This window comes from Arctopsyche grandis, chromosome 13 (genome assembly GCF_051622035.1).
Source record: "Arctopsyche grandis isolate Sample6627 chromosome 13, ASM5162203v2, whole genome shotgun sequence".
Classification (NCBI taxonomy): domain Eukaryota; kingdom Metazoa; phylum Arthropoda; class Insecta; order Trichoptera; family Hydropsychidae; genus Arctopsyche; species Arctopsyche grandis.
In genome coordinates, this window is record NC_135367.1 from 6462272 (window position 1) to 6488105 (window position 25834).

At 33.5% G+C, this 25834-nt stretch overlaps 3 protein-coding genes across 7 annotated transcripts in view; all 3 read right to left on the reverse strand.

Moving 5' to 3' along the window:
* Positions 1-25834, reverse strand: part of LOC143921341 (uncharacterized) — a 658293-nt gene that overhangs the window by 575382 nt on the left and 57077 nt on the right. The window lies entirely within an intron of this gene.
* CSN8 (COP9 signalosome subunit 8) lies at positions 14642-17006 on the reverse strand. The gene is made up of 4 exons (XM_077443586.1): positions 16769-17006; positions 16519-16586; positions 16266-16447; positions 14642-16182 (listed from the first exon to the last, which is right to left on the reverse strand). The coding sequence occupies exons 1-4, from the start codon at positions 16847-16849 to the stop codon at positions 15932-15934; spliced, it is 582 nt and encodes a 193-aa protein (XP_077299712.1). The 5' UTR covers positions 16850-17006; the 3' UTR covers positions 14642-15931.
* kkv (hyaluronan synthase-like protein kkv) overlaps positions 19704-25834 on the reverse strand; it is a 55457-nt gene continuing 49326 nt past the window's right edge. For 3 of the 5 annotated variants that reach the window (XM_077444908.1, XM_077444906.1, XM_077444905.1), the window contains exons 14-23: positions 25645-25812; positions 24717-25022; positions 24346-24584; positions 24129-24273; positions 23899-24051; positions 23336-23512; positions 21065-21232; positions 20741-20984; positions 20516-20658; positions 19704-20412 (exon numbers count right to left, since the gene is read on the reverse strand). In XM_077444908.1, the coding sequence (XP_077301034.1) occupies positions 20221-20412; positions 20516-20658; positions 20741-20984; positions 21065-21232; positions 23336-23512; positions 23899-24051; positions 24129-24273; positions 24346-24584; positions 24717-25022; positions 25645-25812 (1935 nt within the window). In that variant the 3' untranslated portion in view covers positions 19704-20220. Of the gene's footprint in view, positions 20413-20515; positions 20659-20740; positions 20985-21064; positions 21233-22974; positions 23152-23335; positions 23513-23898; positions 24052-24128; positions 24274-24345; positions 24585-24716; positions 25023-25181; positions 25488-25644; positions 25813-25834 lie in introns of all 5 variants that reach the window. The other 2 variants (XM_077444909.1, XM_077444907.1) reach the window with 2 other exon arrangements.

The window sequence follows — 25834 nt, forward strand, 5'->3', positions numbered from 1 at the left end:
ATAAATTCATGCCCGTTTTCCATTAACATTTTGCACAATGTGATGGATAGCGAGTGACCAGGTCTTATATTATATCTCCAAATATACTGAATGCAAGGTCTTCATATTTTATGTATTTCTCATCAAAACCTCTATGATTCGAATTATGCCATTACAAAATAAAAAAAAGATCAATATCAACAGAAATAATTATATTCAAGGGAAGAACCGCGAGAGGGAGGGGAAATTCAGTACGCGTCGCGCTCAACGGTCGGTGTGAGAGTGATATCCGCCTTGAAATGATTTTATTTATTTATTTTAAGAAATAGCTCAATAGCTAATTTATAACAACAATGTAATAAAAAATTATAACAGAAACTAATACAATAATAATATACATACATACGTATCCATATACACACATATATATCATCATCATCTACAGCCATTCGCCATCCACTGCTGGATGAAGGCCTCTCCAATACGCTTCCACTCGTCTCTGTTTTGCGCAACTCTCATCCATCTCACTCTACAAACTTTCTTAATTTCGTCTACTCATATTCCCCGCGGTCTTCCTTTTACTCTTTTGCATTCTTTCGGGTACCATTCTAGCACTTATTTTGTCCACCTTTCGTCCATTATTCTAGCCACGTGGCTTGCCCATTGCAATTTCAATCTCTTCACTCTATCCACAACCCTTGTCATGCTTCGCACCCACGAGTTCCGTTTCCTGTCTTTCCTCGGTATGCCAAGCATAGAATGTTCCGTACTTCTTTGTGTAGCAACTTGGCATTCAATGTCCAAGTTTCACATTCATACGTCATCACTGACAAAACACATTGATCGAAGATCTTTTTCTACGGACAAAGTGGCATTTTTGATTTAAAAACTGCATTCATTCGTCCAAATGCACTCCATCCTAATTTTCATACGTCTCTTTATTTATTCTTCTTTACTATCGGACATGTCAATTATTTGACCTACATATAAATAATTATTTACTACTTCTACCGGTTTATCATCTAATGAAATGCTACCAGGCGTGCAATAACTATTGAACATTAGTTTGGTCTTATCTACGTTAATTTTTACTTTCCTACTTAATCTGTCCAGCTGTGCTAACCTGTTAAGCAAGTCAGCTGAATCGCGAGCTATTAAAACTATATCGTCGGCAAACCCAAGATAACTCAAGAAGCCTTACTCCTGCTGTATCCCATTTCAAGTTCCTGAAAATTCCGTCAAGTACCGCATTGAATAACTTGGGCGAGATGGTATCTCCTTGCTTTACTCCTTTCATTTCTTGCACTTTTTTTATTTTATTTATTTAATTTACACCAAGAAGGCCGAACAGGTAAACCCAATGCGCCTTCCTGGCCAAAGACAATTATATAAACATATATGTATACCATCCATATATACACAAATACTTACACGTATACACAAATACACATACATACATACATAAATATAAAAATACACATATATACATATACATACATACACACCTACACACATATATATATATATATATATATATATATATATATATATATATATATATATATATATATATATATATATATATATATATATATATATATATATATACATACACATACACATACAATACATACAAACATTATACATGCATATACACATAAACACATAAATACAGATAAATTACTCATATATATAAAAATAAAAAATAGCATACATATATAAATAAAGATAAAACCAACATACATACACATTATGCTAAATAATAAAATTACAAAATGAAAACAACATGTGTAAATATGTATGTTTGTATGTAGCTAGAAGTCATTTAAAATATGCTGCCTGACAGAACTGTATGATGCAGTAAAAACATCAAGGCTCCCAGAAAGCAGATTAAATAGTCGAATGGCTCTTGAAAGGGGTGAGTCATCAAGCACATCAGTTCTGGCCCGAATAGGCAGGAATAAAGTTCTGGAGCGAGATTCTCTCAGTTTATCAGGTACTCTAAGTTTAAGATTACACAGAACTTCAGGAAGATGACATTCACCCCTTAGAATTTTTAGAAAAAGCTTACCAAGATGATTGTTTCTACGTGAAGCTAAGGAGTCAAAGCCCAAGGAGCCCATGTATGTATATTATTCGACGTTTAATACACGATAATTTTTTTTTGTATTTAATTACAATAATTAATCTCGCAGATTTTAACTTAAAATACACATATTTACAGCACAGCACTAACGGATTTTTTTTAGAATAGTAAGGCAAGTGTTAAAAATCGCTTACCGCTTTTGTATGTATGAAAATCTGGAAGATTTTTTTATGCATATCAAATATTTTCAGTCGCAATTTTTAAAAAACGAGTTCATTTGACTATTCACTTGCATACCAGTCATATTAGAAGCGTGTAAAAAAACACGTGGGTTGAATTGAGCATTCTTGGCTCGAAACCGCAAAACGAGTATCGGAAGGTATTAGAGACTTTTCCTGGGCATGTTTCGGTCCGGTCACGACAGGATCACGAAACACACCGGTCCCGTGTGCATAATTGGTGATGGTGGTCCTGGCTATCACGAGACTACCCCAAGCTTGGAATTAACGGCTCTCAAAGTACACGGCGAGCCGTTGAACGGCCGCGCACGTACCAATCACCGCAACAGTTTTCAGCACTTACGGCCACCGCAAACGGCAATAACGTATCGTTTTATGGTCGCCGGAGGCTTTCGCGGATTATAAGGCATTTGATGTGCGCGCATGCACTTTACGACACTGTACCGGGCTAGTTGCAATCGATAGTTTACAGACGACGACGTTCCAATGGGACGAAAAGACGTCGTTTTGCAATGCGAAGCGACGGTTTGTTGAGAAACCACAAATTATGGGAAAGAGTGCTTTTGAGATTGCCGAACATTATATGTATATATTCAGTATTATAATGTATTATATTACTATATGGATACTTATAATATTATATAACATCTGACATTGTAATAGAATACTTTGGAAAGGGGGCTAAGCCGATGGACCCATAGGGTGTTTGTTAATAGCACTGTTCGACAAATGACGACTTTTTTTTTGGTTCAGAGACGAGATATGACTTTTCTTATAGAATTATAGCCAGTGAACATGAATCTGGTAATAAAAAATGTTGATTGGCTCAACATTCGGAGATATATGTGTTTTATAAATCGCGCGATTTTTCTATACCTTGGTGTTGTTCGGTCGATGTCTCAAAATCAATCAATTTTCGGTTCAAAATGAATATTGAAATCTATAGTCGGGTATTTTATCTTCCATTTGTAGTACTTTTCAGCTTTCAAATCTCTCTAAGTAGTCGTCCAGTTCAAATCAAAAGTCAAAAGTACGTATTTTCACTTGGGATTTATACGACATCGACCGAACAACACCAAGATATAGAAAAATCGCGCGATTTAAAAAACACACATATCTCTGAATCTCGAGCCAATCAACATTTTTTATTACCAGATTCGTGTTTACTGGGCATAGATCTATAAGAAAAGTCATATCTCGTCTCTGAACCATTTTTGTGTCGAACAGTGTAATCATACATTAGTACAGAAATACAAATATCAAATAATATAATGAAAAATATTACCAACTTGTGAGTTATAGGCAAAAATAAAATAAACAAGACAAAATTTATCAAAACTTAACTTAAAAAAGGAAGAGCTACAAAAACCCATTTATTTTTCGGAAATCATCAAGTTTATTTTTAATAAGAGATAAAAATGACCACTAACACGAAAGCCATGTGAAACGTAAAGGAGGTATGTAAAAAGGTTTAAATTACTACTTAGCAGTTACTAATTCATTGGATAGACTATTCCAAACTTTTAACCGGTCTATTTTAAAACAAGGATTATTTTATTATTTTGTAATCATACTTTTTTTTTGAAGTCTGAGAGTATGACCTTTCAGATGATTGTTATTTTTAAACGAAGTGGTTTATCATAGGACAATTGTAATGGTTGTTTATAATTTAATAGACTCATTACATATGCAGATCACCTCTCATTCTTTTTGACTCCAAAGTGTGAAGATTTATTCTTTTCAATCTCATTTCATACGGAAGTGATACAACCCTTTCTAAACATAGTGTAAGGTATTTTTTAAAATAAGGGTTCCAATTGGAATATGCAAATTCAAGTTTTGGTCTAATATACATACATATGTTTTATAAATTTAATACACGTTTAATAATATAAAGAAAATAATAGAATAACTTTATATTATATAATTAATATGAGTTGGCCATTTTAAATCACAATTGTAAATTGTTATTTTTTTTTTGTTTATCTTGAATCAGTTATCTCAATGATGGCGATAGTGAAACTGGCAATATCTAAAGACGCTATGACGAGACTGACCTAAATCTGAAAGAACAGGTCTATCACGCATTTAGATGTAGTGCTGAAGTCGTATGCTGAGAGCATCGTGGGCAGCTAGGAGAGCTAATTAATCCATCCTTCAGGAAGTCATGATCGCCATTAGTCTGTCTTCAGATAAAGAAATAGTTTAAAAATAGTCGGATAGCTTGAGAAGACTACTTGTGACTGGACATTTGGAGGATTTTCCGAGGAAGAAAGGTTCCCTAGTCGATGGACCAGACTGGTCCAAGTTCAGGACACAACAGGCTCGTCTATGATGGAAGCCATTAAGCTAGCGGACTTGGGAGATCACGATCCTCTGTACAGTAGATAACGACATAATGGAAAAAAAGATTTTATTTTATTTTCAAATTGGGTCAAAGCAACGTTAACCCAATTATAGTAATAGTAGGTTCAATTAAAAGTGTGATGAAACTATTACGTACATATGTATGTACATATAAAGCTTTGTGCACACATCTTAAGCACACATCATTTTATGGCTTAAAAGCTATAAATTAAGCTTTTACATATTAAAACTGCCTTCGGTACGACTAGAGTTGTATGTATATTGTATTATATTATTATTTGACAGGTTGATTTTTGACAGGATAAACTGTATAAAAATACATGACCGACCATAATTTACCCCTTATTATTTAGCTCGGCAATTCTCCCGATCTGAAATATCCCTAAAACCTAAATAAATAAGCTCCATTGCCCTAATAAATCAATCATTATATATTGAAATAGGCTTTTTATATTGAATATGTGCACATTAAACAAGAATACTACCTGCTAAGCCTTTATAGGTAGCATTGAAAATAAATGCATTGAACACAGGTCATGTAATTCGAGTAATTCATTTGTCAACGTTTATAAAGACTCGTTTACACCGGAATTTCTGAATGTATAACCAAAATAGAAAAATTACCCGATGGAAATCCCTAACTGCCGAGTATTTGACTGTGGCATGGAATTTAGATCGTGAGCATTACATTTTAACAACACGTGAAGAAGATAGAACTAGGTTTGGAAGAAATACATTCATTAATAGACTAATTTTATATTGTTGCAAGATATATTAGAGAATCTAAACACACCTTTACAAAACTCGAAATCCTCGACGGTAGTTATTTAGGGTTTGTTTGGATTAGCTACTATTTTTATACCTGTGTTCTATTGGATTTGAAATGTGGTGAAATTTTCAGCGTGACGGGCTTTCAACAGAAAATGCGTCAACACTCAAAGGTTAAAAATTAGGGTGGTGGTGGTGGTGGTGGGGTTAAAAATTAGGGATCTGTGCGATTTTCATAATTCGCTAGGTAATGTAATGAAAATATTCTTCAAAGTAACAGTAAACAATTAAATCACATAGATTTCACATTCCGTGCATTTCAAAACATTTTAAAATACAATATAAATTTTACAACTGAAAACATAAAAGATTCTTAGTAGAATCTAATAAGTCCATCGATAGAAGGTGTATGGAGGGAGTGGGAAAATTTTCATTGAATTTTCTCAAGCAAAAAATCGAAGCAGAAAATGAGCATAGAAAGAGAGGGAGCGATGTGTATTATAAGCGTTAGAAGCGTTCGTATGGATATTTGTTTGAATACAGCGTGTGCGTGGGCGTGTTCTCGCTAGCGGGCAAGCTGCTGCGATCTGATTGGTCGACGCTGGCAAACGCTACACTCCTATTGGTCGAACCGTTATCAGGAAGTGAAAGTTCGCGAACACTCCGGACCCTTATCCATTCCACGACAATCCACTGGTAAGTCACAATTTCATAACCCCGTCCGAAGAAGTACGTTTCCATAGAAACACACATGTACATATGTATAATATGCACTCGGATTGCGATCGATACATGCTATATAAACTTTTAGACAAATACTAAGTACTCAAAATTTTCAAATATGCCAAAAATACCGGTCTCAGTGACGAGCGAGAATGTTAAATGACAGAAAACGCAAATATCGGAAGGCAAAGATTGAAAATCGAAAGATCTTAAGTCGAAAGATCAAAAAAAAAAATGGTGCATGGTAAACGGTACATACTCACTTAATTTGCGCGAGCAGGATACAACAGGAACAAGAGGAACAGGATTTTCCTCCCGTATTAATGTGCGCGCGCAGATACGGGAGGAAAAGCATGTTCCTCTTGTTCCTGTTGTATCCTGCTCGCGCAAATTAAGTGAGTATGTACCGTTTACCATGCACCATTTTTTTTTTATCTTTTGACTTGAGATCTTTCGATTTTCGATCTTTGCCTTCCGATATTTGCGTTTTCTGTCATTTAACATTCTGTCTCGTCACGTAGACCCCAAAAATACATAGATTTGTGATGATAATTGCTTTTTACATAGAGTAAGTGTTGAAAAAAGAACTTTTTGACACATTTGAAATTCTTCTTCTCAAGCCATTATCCTCTATTTTACATAGATATATACCAAGAAGGCTTGACAGGAAGATCCCCAATGCGCCTTTCTGGACAATTAATTACAAACAATGCAGCATTTTATTATTACATAAATCACTGTATTTCCAGAAGCTGAAGCACACGAAATAACAATTAATTAATTAATTAATTACAGAATTAATCCATTGAGACATGTATGGATTTAGATTTTGTTCATAATTTTTGCAAATTATACACACAATAAATACAGAAGATTTGTGACAGCAGGAAAGATGATTTTTTGCCACTTTTGAGGAACCGTTTCAACAATGATCAGATAAAATTGGCAAACTCTGATAAGAAACGATCGATTTGGAGTCATAAATACCCCCAAATCTAACCAGCAGTATGGCGGATCGAACCCATTGATCACTTGGTGCTAAACATACACGCTACCATTAATCTATACTGCTGGCAGAGTCCATCAACTGTATCGTTCAGGGACGCGTCTACCATACCTACAAATGTGTGCAACGCACACAGGCGGCCGAAACACAAAGGTGGCAGAAAGAAATGAGAGTTGTAAAAATTGTATTCCTTAAAAAATTCGAAACAAGACATTGTACTTTTTAAAATGCATTTATGGTGAAATCAAACAGCGTGGGATGTGGGACGCGATTTTATTTTAGATAGTTTTAAACATATAGAAAAAATGTGGCGTACATGGTATCGTCTTTTCAAAACGAAACATTCGAGCTGTTTCGTTGAAATGGTATAGTAGTATACAAATGTATAAATTTCAGACCAGACGAAGTTTCATCAATGTAGTTCTTTCATAGTTGACTCAGCTCGTCGTAACGCTTTTGGCTATTGCTATAAGTACGTATTTTAATTTCAGTTTCACACCCATCATCATTTGAGATTACTGATCTAAGATAAACCATTTCTAGGTCTAGGTCTATTATACGTAATGTTGTTGGGCCGACATAAATATATTCCTGGATCCTCCAGTGGCGGATCCAGGAGTTTTGGTTTAAAATTGTTTAAAATTAAGGAAAAAATATCCAGAAGTTTTCTCAGATCAATTTGATGATCCGTTCATTCAAGTAATTTCATTATTGAAAAATGATTTCACTGAAAACATGACCATAAAACAATTTTCACAATTACTTATCACAAAATACAGTTGTTTAGACAGTGAATTTTTGGAAGTTTATGTCGTATTTATGTTATTTTTTACTTTACCAATAACAGTGGCGAGTATTGAAAAATCTTTCAGTAAATTAAAAATGATTAAAAACTACAAAAGAAACTCTATCGGACAATCAAGGCTAAATAATCTTGCATTGTTGGCCATTGAAGTTCAAAATTTAATCAGTGAATATGAAAACAAGAAAGAAAAAAAATGTGAGGTGAGCTTATTTCTAAATTATTTTATTATTATATGAATGTTTTTTTAATGTAAAATATGTACCTACATATTTCATTTCGTATTCAAAAAAATATATCAATTTTTGCAACAGGGCCCAAAATTTCTAGCTACGCCACTGGTGTCACCCCATTTTTGGAACAATGGGTTTCCAATTTTATTTTCAAAAAAATTATTTAGAAATTATATATACATACATTTTTTTTCGTACAAGCCACTATTAAATGAAAGTTCATTAAATTTTCAAGATTTGTATAATTTTTGATAAAAATTATGAATTTTTAGATTAAATAACGGCTTTCCGAAAACTTTAGGGTGACACCACTGGATATATGTATGTACAGATACACATCTTCTACAACTGAATTACATACATATGTATATCTTTTGGAACTTAACACTTCATTATTTTATTTATCACGTGTCAGCAGTAAAAATTGAATACCTAGAACGAATATATGCATGTGTGTTATACTTAATTGACATGTACCTTATCGCGTGACTTCTATTGACGTTGAAATTGAAAATTGTTAAGTTTTTGAAGTACACCCTCGTCGGTTCTCATTAAAAATTAATAGTCGAATACTTAGAATGTGGCCCAAACAAAAGCTATGGATCTGCGTGCTGCCACAGAAGGAAAATTGATTATTTTCGTCAGCGCATTGTTCGTTCGGGCAAATAAATTGCCGCGCCATTATGTAATTGAAATCGTGAGCGGTTGTTCAAACGTTCCTGTAAATCAATGCGTGCGAAGTGATTGCTCTAGTGATTCTTAAAATTTTATAAGAATCACCCTTTTCAATAAGATTTATTTAAGATTCTATTTCAATATTGACATCCAGCAATATTTTTCAAAATCTTATACAAGGTAAATTTTCATCTTTTATTACCATTGAAGAGTACAAAAAGCTAGTAGTTATGATTTAAATTGAATTTCATGTCTTACCGGTTACCCTAATGCCAGTGGCGTGCGCTGAAATTCTCTCTCTTTTTGTCGTACAGCCTTACTTAATGTGCACGAACAGTATACAAGAGGAACAGCCTGTTCCTCTTGTATCCTGCTCGTGCACATTAAGTAAGGCTGTACGACAAAAAGAGAGAGAATTTCAGCGCACGCCACTGCCTAATGCGCCTTGGTGGCCAGAAACATTGTACAAATATTATCAGTATTATACAAAGTACATAAATACAATTAATATCCACAGAGACATCTATGGTCAAATTTGTAAATTTGCAGCATTTTTTTAACAATTCAGTGAAATTCAGTAAATAAATATCAATTAACATCCACGGAGAAATTTATGGTCAAATTTGTAAATTTGCAGTATTTTATACAATTCAGAGAAATTCAAGATTGCTGAAAACTCGAAATTTGCAAGAAAATGGGTAAGGTTGTCAATTTGTTGGAACCGTTTCAATGAAAATCAGATAAATTGGCAAACTCTGATAGGAAACAATCGACCTGGAGTCACAAATTCAAGGTCTGGCCAGCAGAAACCAGTGGGATATGAACCCGTGACGACTTAGTTCAAATCATTATACGCTAACCACTGGTATATTCTGCTGGTTATGTCCAAATAATTGCAAAAAGAGCCTATCAACAAACTTTAAAGCTATATATTAAAGGATTCGGTGATTATTGGTCACAAAGCGCTCGCTCAAAAGTCACTAAAGTCTCTATAACGGAACATCTCATCATTAAATCACATCTTATCATACTAACGAGAACTCGAATGCCAAATATTCCGTATTCGCGATTTTCATGTCAAAAATTGTCTTTCGGGCGATCGCAATGTGACTAATAATCCAATTACCATATTAGAGCTACATACATACATATATAAGTTTATACTCAATGTTCATCTTAAAAAGATATACACCCAATAGTATTTCAAATCAATAAGATAATCAATGATTTTCGTCACTCAAAGCAAAACAAGAGTGAACGTACATACGAGTCCCACTTCAATGCGAGTCTTTTCAATGTAGGCATATTAGTGCATTTGTTTAATACTTGATTTAAGTTGTTCTTCAAAACAAGTTCACTTAAAATACTCAGCGAAGAAGTATTTACAGATCTGAGTCTCATTATTTTAAGACATGGATACTCTGTACAAATAGAGCTTTAATAAGACGGATTAATATATAGGCAAAACAACACATCTAGCCTTCAACTCCAACGTTTATTATTTAATCCGTTTCCACTTCTACATGATGTTTTGAATTAAGGTTCTAGAAAGAGGCACGTGAACGTTCAAGTATGTACATAGGTAGCCAAGTTGAGCAACTGTTTGACATCGTCGAATGTTTGCTCTTGTACTTTGTTACGGATTGTTGATACCTTCTGAAAGGCGCCGTCTTGTTTGTCGACTGGGGAAGGAAATTAATGAATATTTATTTGTTTGGCTGACTTGTGAGTGAATGTTGAGAAGCGCAGGCTCGTCTTGAATCACCCCGCACTATACGAACAGGTAGCAGCAATCGTTGACAACAAAATTACAGGAAACCGCCGATGCCTTCTACCTATCGAGTTAATATTCTTTTGTAATTGGGTTTTATGGAGTGCGTGCAATACATAGGTACAGTGCGCTCCAGCAAACACAGACCCGGCCACGTGAAGTCGTTCAATTATTCAATCTAAAATCGAAAACTAGATACTTCAGAGTCGTGAAGAAACAGTTTGATTCATGGCGTATCTAATTTTATTTGTTTTTAACAATTTTGGTTGATTATATTCACTGGCGGATGTTCTACGTCAGTGTTTCTAATCGGATTGTTTCACTGATAATGAAAGTAGGGTTCAGATGTGTGAACGAAATTTATTTATTCACCTTCAGAAATAAAGAGAAAATCATTGAATTAAGAGGGCTGGACACCAGCGCCTTGTCCATACAAACGTATTAGACTTCTCCCTTCCTCAATTATGGCACTAGAGAAATTATTTTTTAATATGCTATGGATATCCACCATTGGGTTGCATCTATCGTTTTATTTTTTTGATTAGTTATTTTGTATAGGAGCTAGGAGCCGCCAAACATCAATAAAATCGCCTCTTTTTTACACCCACGAAAAGAGTCTAGCGTGCTTATTTAACGGTCGATTTTATAAAAAATACGCGCATAGTTGCACAGAAAATATCTTTCTCATACCGATGATGAATTTTTTTTTGAAATTGGTCCAGTTTCGGAGGAGAAAATAGGAGAATACGAAACCTCAATTTTGTCAATTTAATATACGTATATATATTGATATATATTGTCGCATTCACTCAATATATATATATATCGAAGAAAGGAACGGCAACAAAATTAAGGTTTCGGGTGTACAGCCCTCTTAAAGTATGTGTGTATGTTTTTAAAAACACTCCAATATACGATATGGTAAAAAACCAATAACGCAACTTTGAAGTTGGGTATTTTTGTTATATGTTACAGTTCAAGTAGCCAGCAGTATGTCTCGGTGGTTGCGTTCATGGTAAGCACCGAGAGATTACTGGGTTTGATCCCGTGCTAATCTTTAAATACCGCTGATTAGACGGATTTTTGTGACACCAAGTCGATCGTTTCTTATCAGAGTTTGCCTATTTATCTGATTTTCATTGTTGAAACGGTTAGTATCAAGTTATATTCAAGCATAATCCTTGTATCAATGTGATAAATAAAAAACACTTAATTTAATAAACCGGAAGTGGAATTTTTCCTATTAGAAAAGTCAAAAGTGTTGTGACCACACCATTTTTTCCACACCCCTGATCGCATCAAGCTGAAAATTTATATTTGTATTATTTATTTACTAACATAGAGTTGATAAGGTTTTGGTCAGAATTCGTAAACCGGAAGTAGTCATTTTTTTTAAAACAATATTTCATTATTTTATTTAGACCTTTTAAATTATTTTGATCTTTTTAATATTTAATGTGCATAATATTTGTAGTGATTTTAAGTTATAAAAAAAAATTTAACAAAATCTGACAACCGGAAGTAGAACTTTTGTCTTGAGTACGTTTCCCTACGTATGTGCTCAATTTATATCGAAAACACTCTCATAGCCGGTATGTGTGAACGTGTATGTATTTTGAATTATAGAATTTTGTTTTGTAGCCTTCTTATATTCCTCAAATATAAGAATTCAGATCCGAATTTTTTTAATTCTTACTAGCTGAACCCCGGCATGCGTTGAAATGCCATAATAACGCATGCAATTCCCGTTCCCGTTCTCATTCCCGTTCCCATTTGTCGGAAAAACGCAGGTAGCGAACACATTTGAAATTATTGCGTTGCAATGACACTCATTCCCGTTTCCATGTCCGTTTTTTTTACAGTAATCTTCCCGGACATGCATACAACAAATCCTGAAAGTTCCATCGTAATCGGTTCAGTGGTTTAGCAGCCTATTCGAGAGACATACATACATATATAGACTAGAAGACTTCAGAAAATTGATGGAAAGTCTTACTACATATATAATCATAGTATATATGAATGTATAAGATGTATGTAATTACCTCAATTGAACATATTTGAAATCACCTATTGCGTTAGCTTTCAAATCCCAATTCAAACATAGCAGAAGACACTGCGAAAACGTGATCGAACCCACCTATTACAATGGTTGCTGCGAAAATTGTCAGCGGAGCGATTCCGAGTGTCAGTGCGGGATTAAGGCCGTCCCTCATTCGATACTTTAAAAGCGACATGACTTATGGATCGGCCCTAGTAACCGTACAATTTCGAAACGAACATAAAGATATATATGAAGTGATAGTGCGGGGCACTTCATTCTGGCACCGTTTCAACGGCGTTTCCTCACCTGGGAGCGTGGCCTTTGGCCCCTGAACGTGGCTTATAAATCGCATGAGACATGGCGCATTCCGCATTACATTATACTATGCCCATTTTTGCAGACGGCCCAACACCCATTCCGTTTCCGAGTGTGTTGTCAGTACGCCCGGTCGGAAGCCTACACCGTCGATAGAGTCATTAAGACGGCAGAACGCAAACTATGCTTGTGAAAATGCGTTTGATGATGGCCGAGTGTGCGTGCATCAAGATGCCATTGCCCTTTGCATTTATCTGATGTTGTCGAGTGCACAAAGACCGGTGTTAATTGTGCACAAGAAGCGAGTGAAACGTTTATTAGCTTTGACGTAATTACCGTACCTCGATTAGACGATTAATTACTGAATGAATCGTCGCTTATGTAATGTGAATTGGTCGAATGAAATAACACACTTTACACACCTACATATGTATTATTATTTATAAAATTTACAATATATAAAATTCATAAAGTAAATTATTGTTTAAGATTTAGAATGAAATAAGTACAAAAAGATCAAATTATTATATACTAATATTTATATATATATACGTAGAGAAAGATTCTAAGAAACCTTTGTCTAATGGTGAATAACAAATAGGAAGTGATTAAATATATTTATACCGGAGAGGTTAGTTTTGTCCAAATTTACAAAGAAAAAAATGAGTTATAATGTACACAGGGTTGCCAGACGTTCCTATTTGAGTGGGACTGTCCCGAGTTCAGCAGACAAATCCCGAGTCCCGGATTGCCTCTGAAAATCCCGACTTCACAAAATCTGTACATGTACAAAAATGTACGAAAATAGAAATAGTTTCACTTCAAAAGTAACAAATTTCAATTCATTAAAGTCTTGTCCTTAAACCAAACATGAAAATTAACAAAATTATTTAATACTAGTGTTTTTACTCGTCTTCGCTCGGTATTTGTAACATTTTATTAAATTAATTTGAATAGTTTTATTCCGTATAAAAATCTATTTGAATATTCATTTTTTTTATATTAAATTGAACGTCACGGATTCTACGAACCAAATAAAAAAACATGCTTACAAATTCTTTCGAAATTATATATTAGATTATTTGAAATGTTGACCTTCTATATGAAGATGTCTGTTTATTAAACAAATCTTAACGAGAAAAAAATAATGTATGAGAAATGGATAGTAATTTTTAAAGATCATTCCGCTTGCAATAATTTGGATAATATTGTGGTCCACATCCTTTCAATTCTACATTCCATTGTAATTTGCAAAAGAATATTTAGTCTAATGAGTGCAACCTGGAGAATGGAGATTATTATTAAAAACTGTAGAAGCTGAATTAATGCAATTGTAATGACTTTTTATCAGGCAAAGCTGGTGAACATATTTTGAAACAAGTTAAAAGCTAGGAAAAACACTTTTAATAAAACTGTTGTTATGATTGCATAATTTTTTGCATTTAAAACAAAATATAATTCCTGTAATTGTATCCAATACATTTTATTAACTATGATTCCTGTGGATTAAATGACTATTTTGTATATGTTCTCTTCTACATACATATGTACTTATTTATAAACATTATAATTTAATTAAAAATATTTTTTTCTTAATTTCTTCATTAATTCTTAAACTCGTTTTTTTTATTTTGATCGTTCGAAATAGTGAATATCCTGATCTGTGATTTTGGAAATCTGGCAACCCTGACTGTAAATGTAAATGCATAATTTCGTTTCAAAATGTTGCTATTATGAGTACATACTGTGATATGTGCATTTCATTTGGAGATAAACTATACAATCTATGTTTGTACATACATACATACATAGATGTAAGATATTTTTCCCGTTAAATAAATATAATACATAGTTTTAATGTAATTACATTTGAGGTTAAATACTTGCAAAAAAATATGACATAAATGTTAGGTCTTAGGTTGTTTTGTAAAATTAGACCATTAACTTCTCAGGTACAAATATACATATGTAAATATAACTAAAGGCACCTTTTGACTTTGTGTCTAAAACATGTAAAGTAATGAGCTGTTTACAATATGTGTAAATATAAAGTTACAGTAATAGTTATAACACAATTGTTAATTTGTCCCATATTAGAATTTTCGATGGAACAAAAAGCCGAGCATCGACCTTTCTATTCTCAATATTGCAAAATCAATTTGATAAATTGGAAATCCATGGATGAATCGCGTGGTGCATTCAAGCCATGGAATAAATAAACAGTCATATTTCATACAAAAACATCACTTTCCATTTGCCAGTATCAATGGTGAAAAATCTTGAAAATAGGTTATCAGTAATCTAAACAAACTATGTGTGTTATATATTGAGGTCGATCATTTTTATTTTTAGATTGTTAAGTATTGTATTTTTATAAAGAAATTTTGTTTTATTTCTAATTACTGGTAATTCGGCTGAACTGGTGAATTTTTTTATTTATTTTTATCGTAAAACAAATTCAAGAATATATTTCATATTTCTATAGAATAACAATAATCAGTGCTTTGTGAAATTAAGTCTCAAAAAAGAAAAAGAAAATGAATGCATGTTAAAAATTTATTAAAGATGAAAATGTATTTTATAACAAAAACATTTCTCTTTGCATACAAATAAAGTAGAACTTATTATAATATACAGTTATAAGACATTTTCTGTGAGAATCAAATGTGGTTATGTTTCACTTTTGAATTTAATTTACAGCATTACAAATTGTTTAAAAAAATATCATAAAGAAAAATGTATTTTTATAATATTACACTCATGTAGCTAATCAATCGCATTAAGAAAATAAATAATGTATGGAAGAAATTTAAAATCATAATGTAATATTAAATAAATCACTTTCAAAGTTGGAACATTAAAATCAAATTATAAATGAACGAATTGAAGATGAATCGATGCAAGAAACAATAAACGAGAAGAATCAAATCTCTAAAAACGAAACGAATTCGGTCAGTTTGTACAATTGATCTTCACTAGACGTCTGAGGCGTCACCGGCGGTGGTGGTTTTTGTGGTATGATCATTTTTCCAGCATCTTGAACGTCCCAGCCGCGGTTCTGGCAAACTTGAACAGCTTTTTCATTCGACAGACCAGTCATCGACATCATCGTCTCTACTGATAAGGAACTATACGCTTGGGAAATTAATGTAATGGCTCTCTCTCTTACTTTTTCTGCGGGTAGAATAAAAATCAATAAATAAAAGCTCTCAATAAAATAAGGAAGTGAATAAAAATATGCATAGTCACACTCATACCTTCCAAAGAAGTCATAATTTTGGCAACGGGTTCACTCCATGAGTATGCAGCTAACGACTGATATGTTCCGGGCAGATCTCTCTTCCACATCTTCTGGCCGACCGACCAAATTGCGAATAGTTCTGGATTAGCGTTTTCGACGCTTTGAGGTATTCGTTTCCATAAATATTTGGCATTACATCTAAAATTATTATAAAAGTGTTGAATTCTTGATAAGAAATGGGTAAAAAAACATAAAATCATATTGCTTACAAGTCATTTTGATAGAGATAGATTGCAAGTAATTGAGAATACACTTGTGCCGATGAACCTTTCGGCGCCTGAAAGTAAAATCAAATTTACATCAATTGTGTGAAATTATGGTAAATATATAATTAGACTATAAAATGCAATTGTCATTTCAAGGTTAACGCAGCTCTAGAGAACAATGTCAAGTTGTGTGATATAAGAGAGGTTATGTGACAAACGATTGTTCTAGAATCAATATTAATCAAATACAAACCTCTAGTTCCTGTTTTTCAAGGTCAGACGCTAATTTAGAGAAGCTGTTGGTCACCATTTCACTTTGCGAATTGTTGAACATTAAGGACGAGAGATCGACAACAACGAGATACCGACAAACGTCAAATGAGCAGGCTGCCAACTTAAATAAGTACGCATCGCATGCTGACCATACACTCGATACACGAACATCCAAATCAAAATTCTATTATTCAGATTGTTTCACTCTAAAAAATACTACGTATCCATCAAATAACAGCCATAGCTAAGAAATTGTTCAAACCCAGATTTGTTTTAAAAAGGGAAAAACTATTTGAATTTCAAAAACTAAAACATGTACTCACCGTTTGTACCTTTGCTCGTTCTTCTATTTACTACTATCTTATAGAAATATAGGACGGGAGGTTACGTTGTGACCGTAACCCGGACTATGGAAACTCAGTTGGCTTTTGAAGAGGATCTTTTATTTATGTTCAGTTGATACAAGAGTAATTGCGTGTACGAAGAAGCTAATTGCTCAGTTTCGGAAAAGTGAGCTGGCTGAACTCGAGGAACTCTTGCGTCTGGAGCTGGTACGTCGTTTTAAGATCTGTTCATACCTAGTCAGCACGTACCGACTTCAGCAGGTATCCGGCCGTACGAAAAGTATTCTTTGGTACATTTTGTATGGGTATATTCATACCAACCGTCACGTTTACGCCACGGCAGGCTTACAGCAGTATCCGACATTTCCTGTTCATACCTTACAGCAACATCCGTCAACGTATCTTATCCGTTTTTTTGGCCATCGTGGAAATATACACGCGAATTACGTGCCATGAGTCTGCCGCTTTGCTGTTTTGGACCAATTATCGATAGTGACAGTTGACAGCTGTTCAATCTTTCGACATGGTTTTGAATGCACGTGTATGCATTCATATTGCAAGTACTCAACAATACAACGTAAGCAATATTGCGCCGTATCGTCATGGCCTCTAATGTATAAGTAAGCCGATTTTGCCTTGGACTCGGACAAATTGCTGTAAACGTGACGTGACCGCGACGTGTAGGTAGATATGAATAGAAATGTAATAAAATGACATATTTGAAACGGAGTCGTGCAGTGCTGAAGCCGTGCAGTGCTGTTAAGTATGAACAGACCTTTATGGGTCTACCTCACGGGACCAAAAGTAAAAAGCCCTAAAAAGCAAATACCGGAAGGCAAAGATCGAAAATCGAAAGATCTTAAGTCGAAAGATAAAAAAAAGGTTCCATGGTAAACGATACTATGTATATATAGTATATATGAGTGGCATGCGGTGAAATTATCTCTCTTTTTGTCATAAAGCCTCATTTAATGTGCGCGCGCAGGATACGGGAGGAAAAGCCTGTTCATCTTGCTCCTGTTGTATCCTGCTCGCGCAAATTAAGTGAGGATGTACGACGGGGGGAGAGAGACTTTTACCGCATGCCACTGATATATATACTAACCGTTTTTCATATGTATTCATGGTAAACGAACATTTTCTACTTTTTAACATTCGGTGCGGTGACGGTCACCCCGTTCGTGGGTATAACGATTAAGTTGAAATCTTTCTTCTGGAATAGTAGAATGGGTCGTTGCCCTTATAGTAGCGAAGATAAATCCAGGCGAGATTAATTCTGCATTTTTGTACAGGAGCGATGATGATGCCATCGTAAGACATGTATTGTTGTGAAATATATGAGCTCACTGGCTTTGATTCGGAATAGCACAAGTTGTGCTATATTCCTACAAAAATATATAAATTTAAAGTAAAGTCACTAAATTTATACTATAAATTCCATACAGCGATGAATTACCCGAATTTCGAATATTGCTGAACATGCGCTCCCGACAAAAGATTCGCGAACTTTTGTCCCGAGTGACGAACCAATCTAAGTAGAAGAATAAGAAAAAATAAAAACTGAGTTACAACAGTCCACTGATATCATGGATATCAAGTAGTAGATCTCCAAAGGAAGTAAAAGGCCAGAAGGAATTATTTGCCATTTGAATCCTTTCGGCTAACAAGAAAGTATGCATATTTTCAAACATCTGGCACAAACTTACTTCTTATCTGAGTGGTTCTTTTATTACGTAAGCAAAGATGCGAGTGTTAGATAATTGTAAACAAATTTTCAAAATCTACATACAAACCCCTTTTAAAACCTTTCAAGAAGTATGGATATTTTCAAACATTAGACACAAATCCTCTATTTCTTATGCAACGGCATTCTCGAGAAATAATTCTCGAGAAGAAACACCAGCTGAGATAAATCATAGGGCTGTAGTAGCTCCTTGTCGGAATGCAAACAAAAATAGTGTTGCGTAGGGGTGGGTGGAGGATCCAAGTAAAAGGCCAAAGTCGTGTCACAGCATTTATTGGTGATTAAGGAGATACACGCACTGGCAGCGCTCCGTTCAGAATGTCTTGATATCGCCTAAGTACCGCCTTATAAGGGGCAGGTCTCTCAGGGCATCCGGTTATTTCCCTATTGTTTAGGCATGTACCCGGATATGTATTCCCACGACACCCAGTCCCACGGTATCGGTCACTTCTGCGAAGGGACCAAATAGCGGCCATTGTTTAGCCTACATCCACTTAGAGTCTAGATATAATCCTTGAAACCAATTATAACGGTCACACAGTCTCTGGGATGCTACTCGGCCTAATCCGATTGCAACTACTCGGCGGCTCTTTTTAGTATACGTAACAATAGTATGTATTCAGTGCTATATTATACGTCGTGTGGATATGCAGCCACAGAAAAATACCAAATGTAAATATGTACTTTCTGAACTATTCAGGAGAGTTATCGGACACATCTGCTGGATGTATATGCAGCGCTGTTGTCTGTATTTCAAAATTGGAGTTGTGCTTCATCAAGGTTGACTGCACCCCACAACATTTTCAAATAATTACTTAATACATGTAGTATGTTTGATAGTAAAAATGCAAGTTCATTTAATTTTACATTATATTTGTTCTACATATAAGTATTATACAAAAGTATTAAAAATAATTTCAAATATGGAGTCATACAAATATTTGACTCAATATTGTATCACACATTATGCGAATAGTTCACATTGGCAGTATATAAATCTAAGTTTCCTTCCAAACCATCAGTATACACACACACGCACACGCAAACGCTCTTGATAATAGTTTTTTTTTCATTTGTGAAAAAGTAAAATAAAATAAAACACTTGGGCAATTTCAATATGAAAATCTATGTTGTCGATTTGCCGATTGAAAATTAATTATGTGTTGTTACTCATATCATAAAACACAATCACATTGTACAAATAAATAATTTCTTCAATTTTGAGTCGCATTCATTGTTTTCTTTGATTTATTCCTAAATTTATTATAAATAGTGGAGTATTTTTATAGTCTTATAAAATACTGTTACATTTAGCCAAAACGAATGTATGTTTTTACAATGTTATTAGTATCTCGGTTGGAATGTAACTTGACTTGGTCGTGGCTGAAGTCTTAGAGAGCCTGAATCGTCATCACCTAAAGCTGGCTCATAACCTCTACCGACTTGTCCGTTAGGATCTTGGAAGACATCTTTAACTGAAATGCCGGCATTTGAAATACGCGTATTTCTCACGGGAATACCACCATTATTGTTAATCTGGAATTAATTCGGAAGATTTTGTTAGAATTGAAATGCACGAATTAAATAATTAAATTGTTAAATAAAAATATATAAATTAAATAATATTTCAATCATTTACTCCAGATATTCCATATTCATTGCTAGCACCGAGAGTTTGCATATGTGATTTTCGTTTTTCAGCCATCAGAGAATTCCTTCTGGTTTCAAGAGCTTTGATGGTTTCTCGTCTCATTGTAAGCTTGCGGTTCAATATAGGTGTTCCTATCAAAACAACATATGTATTTTATATAGATACATGTTTAAATTACATAATTTGGTGGACAACATAAAGCAATTTTATTACCTGGTCCACCGTTGGCGTTTGAACTGAAGAATCTCTTCTTGAATGCGACATCTAATGTTCCGATCTGCCTCTTTTTCTGTCTGGCCTTTTCTAAATTGTGAACAGTTTGTCTTCTACCTACTCTGTCAGGACCAGATCCGGAATCATTTTCATAATCATCATCGATACCATGCAGTTTTTGCCAATCTTTCACAATAGCAACAGCATTCTTGTCCAATATAGCATCTTGGGACAAGTCTTCAGCCTGAAATTAAATACATTGTTTTTAATACATCAAATATGTTCATAAAAATTGCTTTCATAAACATTTTTAGTAAAAATTACCTTTTTAGAGCAATACCAATTGAGTTCAGTGGATGCCAAAATATGAGACAGTGTTCCAAATCGATGGAACAACATAGCAGTGAATTGAATGACGAGAATGAGAGCGAAGAACACTACAAATACCAAACCGATAGGCTCCAACTGCAGATATTCTTTTGAAATATGCACCTGAAAATAATAAAAGTTGTTTAGACATTGAAATCATTTGAATGTTTCCGATAAAACTAAAATATGTACTTAAATAGTGAATTTTTAGAAAATAGTGTGATTAAACTTAAGATTTATACTTAAATATAGAGTTTCAAATGAAGAAATTAAATAAGATTTTACTTTTAATTAAATTATATCCAAAGAATTTAAAAGAATTAAAATTCGATTGAGAAAATAAAAATGAAACATCAATATCATTATACGTATTATAGAATAAATTGAAATTGTATCTACAAATTTACAATATTTAGCAACAGAGAAAAATATAAAATAATTTAATCAACTTCTAATAAATCACAGATGCAAAATATTCTTGAAGAAACAAATAAATTTACATTAGTATTAACAGTGCACTGTGTATTATACACAAATATAAAAATATAAAGTAAATCGGTGCGTCCCCTTAATTTTTTCCCACATAATATACATTTTATTTGTATATTTAATTAAATTTAAAAAAATCGTATATATGAAAATAAAAATCAATTTAGGGGATGCGTCGTATTTGCAATTTAGATGGACGACACAAAATGGATTCTGAACATCAAAATTATTCCATCACCATCAACAAAAAAAAAATAAAAAACAAAATTTTGATTGAAACATTCACAAACAAAAAAAAGTAAGTTAAAAAAAAAACAAAAAAAAAATGTCAACAAAAAAGTGTAATATATAAGTTTTGGTGACCACCACATCAAGGATTAGATAGGTAAAATCGAAAATTATTTCACATGTCAAGATAGGTTTTTACCAGTGGCGTATTATTATTAATGAGTAAACTGAGAGTTTACCCAGAACCAGATTATTTAAGATTATCTTTTACTTCTGTGTGATTTGATATACATAAATTGCGTTGAGATTTTTATTTTGATCTTCCCTAGCCCCATCCACTCTGGATATACATAATTCGCCGCTGGTATGGACACGAGGTAATCCGGGAGATTATCAGTTTTTGCTAAAGATAATCCATATTTGGTTATTTCCACAACTTTCATAAATATTTCAACTTTCATAAGTATTGTATTGATTTCATCAATAATTTATTACATCCAGTAATTTTTTTCATCCAATATATCACTATTTGGCACTTGAAATTTCTTTTGACTTTTATTTTTCGTTTCAGTTTCTTTTTTTCGGTGTAATTTTTATAAATTTCTTTATTATTTTGTCATCAAATAGGGTGAAATGAATGATAGTGAATGAAATGAAGATGAAAATAATGAAAAGTGAAGAAGGAGAAAATAGAAAATTATAATTCGCGATACTTTTTACTTTATTTTGTTTGATTTAGAAGAGTTGTGTATATATTTCATACTCAAAAAATTGATGATAAAATTTTTATAAATAGAAATGAATGTTTTTGCAAAATCTTTACATGTATTCCAATTAAATATATAAATGATTATGACAAGGGAATGTGGAGAGGTAAAATGATAAGTGAAATGGTCGGAACGAGCTGGGATTTGATTTTTGTTACCGATGTCCCATTAGTCAAGATGCACAAATAAAACAGAAACCAGAGTCCCAATTTGTTAAAAAAAATATATATATATATATAAATAAAACACTTTGCACTTTCATGCAACTGTGCCAGAAGGATGCAAGTCTTGTCATGATAGACTCATTCAAGTTAAAAGGTAACGTTAGGTAAGAAGAGGGCAGCACAGTCATTATTCATAGCCAGCTGCCACCCGCTATACCTCTCCGGTTTCCTCGGTGTATGTGATATTCGTTTTAATTCCGAGTGGCCAATCTATGTGAAGTTGGTCTTTATTCAGTTGAAGCAAAAATACAATCAAAACAAACAATGCATTGAACATGAAGAAGGCGAACACAGATTTGTTTCGCAACTCCATCAATTCTGATGCAACGCGAGCCTGTAAGACGGGCACAAAACACATTAATTACAAATAATAGAAGGTCGAGTCAGTTTCCAAAAACGATAGGGCATGTGGTCTCATCATCAAACTATTACTTATTATTCAATTTATAATACTTGTACACCATACACTTCCCTTATCTTTCTTGAAATCTGACTCTGGAAAACAGTTGGTTAATTACCTCTTGCGAGCTTTCATCATATGTAATATTAGTTTTAATTCCAAAGGGCCATTTGATGTGAAGAAGATCCTTATTTAACTGAAGTAGGAACACGATAAGGACAAACAAAGCATTCAGCATAAAAAAGCCGAATACCGATCGATCACGTAAGTCTTTCAAATCTTGGGCGATACGTAGCTAAAATCATGTGGCATTTTCTTTTTAATAAAGTATATAAAAAAATGATTTTAAACATGGAATGAAGAAGCTCTGGACATGATGACAGCGCGGGATGTTATTTTTTGATTTCTACATATTTCATCTACTTGTATGAGTAAGTATGCAAATATCATAGTACAAACAAAGGTAAATCAACATATAATGAAAATTTCAATATTCCCTTTTACATGGTTACTATTCAAATAAAAGGTGATTTTTTGGAATTAAAATTACAGAATTTATTTTAGAAAAAAAAACTATCGCCAGTTAATTTTTGAAATAATCATTATTTTTTGATCCTTTGTATTACTTTCTTAAGAAAATTTCATTTTAAACTGGGGATAAGCATAATAAATCAATCAAACCTTTTCCTCCTTGTTTTCATCAATAGGATACAAATACTGTGCCAAAAGGTCAGTCCAAAATTGGATTTCAGCATCTAAAAGATAATCAGTTTCACCTTTTCCGAGATCAGGATCATCAATCCAATAAGGATTACACATATTATCTCTTTCCTCCTAAAAATTTGATGCTTTACAAGTAAGTATCAATGCTCGACATTAAAATGGACAGGAATAAAGAAAAATAGAGATACCTTTGGCATAGTAGATAGCGTTTCACTATTTGATTCGTCATCATTATCTTCACCATCTTCTGACACCGCTCCAAGTTGATGTAATCCAGCACCTCCTAGAGTTGATCGACGCCTATTAGATGATGGTGCTGATGGTTCAATTACTCTAAAATATACAATTTATTATCAGTTTTGTCACATTTTTTTTTTATTCCAAAGACACAAAATAACCAATAACCGTTCGAAAACATCCATTTTCTTCTTCATTTGATCCAAGCTATCAGTGATGTACATAAGCTGAGCTCGTTCCTCACCTCCTTCTGGATATGTGCAAAACATACATTTGAAAAGTCCCGCAAAGGAAAATTCAAATGAACCCTTTTCATCACTGTTTTGTCCACCGAGGAAACTAAGAAGGGTTTTATTTTTCGATTGATTTTTAGCTTCTTCAACTGCTTTCGCTTCTTCTTCAATTTGCTATAATTTTTAGTTTTTATCATAACCGATATTATTTTATAATTTATGTATTGCGAAAAAGATTATTGTTAAAATTATTATACAATGCATGCTGTTAGTATTACTATTATTAAAACATTGGTTAATTTATACCTGAGGTGTTTGTTTTTCCTTGACGACCCTAGTACCCCAAGTGATGTCGTTCAAATTAAACAAGGAATATATGATCAAAAGAAGGTACATGCTAGGAATTGTTATATAATAGATTACTATAGCAGGTAAACAGTATAATTCTTGAGGATGTATTAAAGCAGCTATAAACATTTCTAGTATGATTATAAAAAGGAACAAACTGGAGGGTGCTAGCCAACCATCTTCCATAATCTGAAGTAACAAACCAATCAATACGGCCATCATAATTAAACCATATATAGCAGATATTAATCGGGCAAAGAATAGCTGTGAGGATAAAAGAAAAGTAAAATGAGATTAAATTTGCATGCAGTACTTGAAATCAATGAATTAGTAATTTTATATATTAGTATGAAAACTATGACATTTAATACACATACAACGAGAAGAACCAAAACCAACGCAAAGTGAAAATAAAATACAAACCCTTTTCGTTTTCTTCACAGGCACTTCTCGAGTACCCCATGTTACATTGTTGAGGTTTATAATGGAATAAAGGATCAACAGAAGGTACATAGAAGGTATGGACAGGAGATATATAATACCAGGCACGATACACCAAAACTCTTGAGGATGGAGACATGCTGCTATAAGAAACGACCCCGTTAACGCTATAAGGAAAATAGCTGACGGAGAACCTATACCGTCCTCGCCTAACTGGAGAGCCGTACCAACGATTACAGCCATCATGATCATAGCATATCCTGTCGATAATATTTGAGCCACAAAAAGCTACAAAGACACAATACGAACACATTTAACAAAACAAAACAATGACAACACAAATATAATAACAAAACAAAACGATGCACAATCTTTACACAATAGTGTAAATATAGTTTTCATATAATATATATGCATTATTTAATATGTGAAATTGATAACATACCTGTATACTTGATTTACATGTGAAACAAATAACCATGAAGAGTATAATGGGGATAATATTGTAGTAAAATGAAGTCCAATTGTCGATTTTAAAAGCGGCTACGAAGGCACCCACCAACATAAGGAATATAGTTCCAGGTCCAAGGACAGTACCACCCATCAACATAATCTGAATAACATTGACATTTTTA

What these genes read in the sequence shown, in the direction of transcription:
- CSN8 (XM_077443586.1), bottom strand. Translation starts at nt 16,849, where the DNA reads ATGTTCAACAATTCGCAAAGTGAAATGGTGACCAACAGCTTCTCTAAA. An exon ending in TTGAAAAACAGGAACTAGAG is followed by an intron (nt 16,587 to 16,768) that starts GTTTGTATTTGA and finishes TTTTACTTTCAG; the next exon opens with GCGCCGAAAGGTTCATCGGC. An exon ending in TATCTCTATCAAAATGACTT is followed by an intron (nt 16,448 to 16,518) that starts GTAAGCAATATG and finishes TAATAATTTTAG; the next exon opens with ATGTAATGCCAAATATTTAT.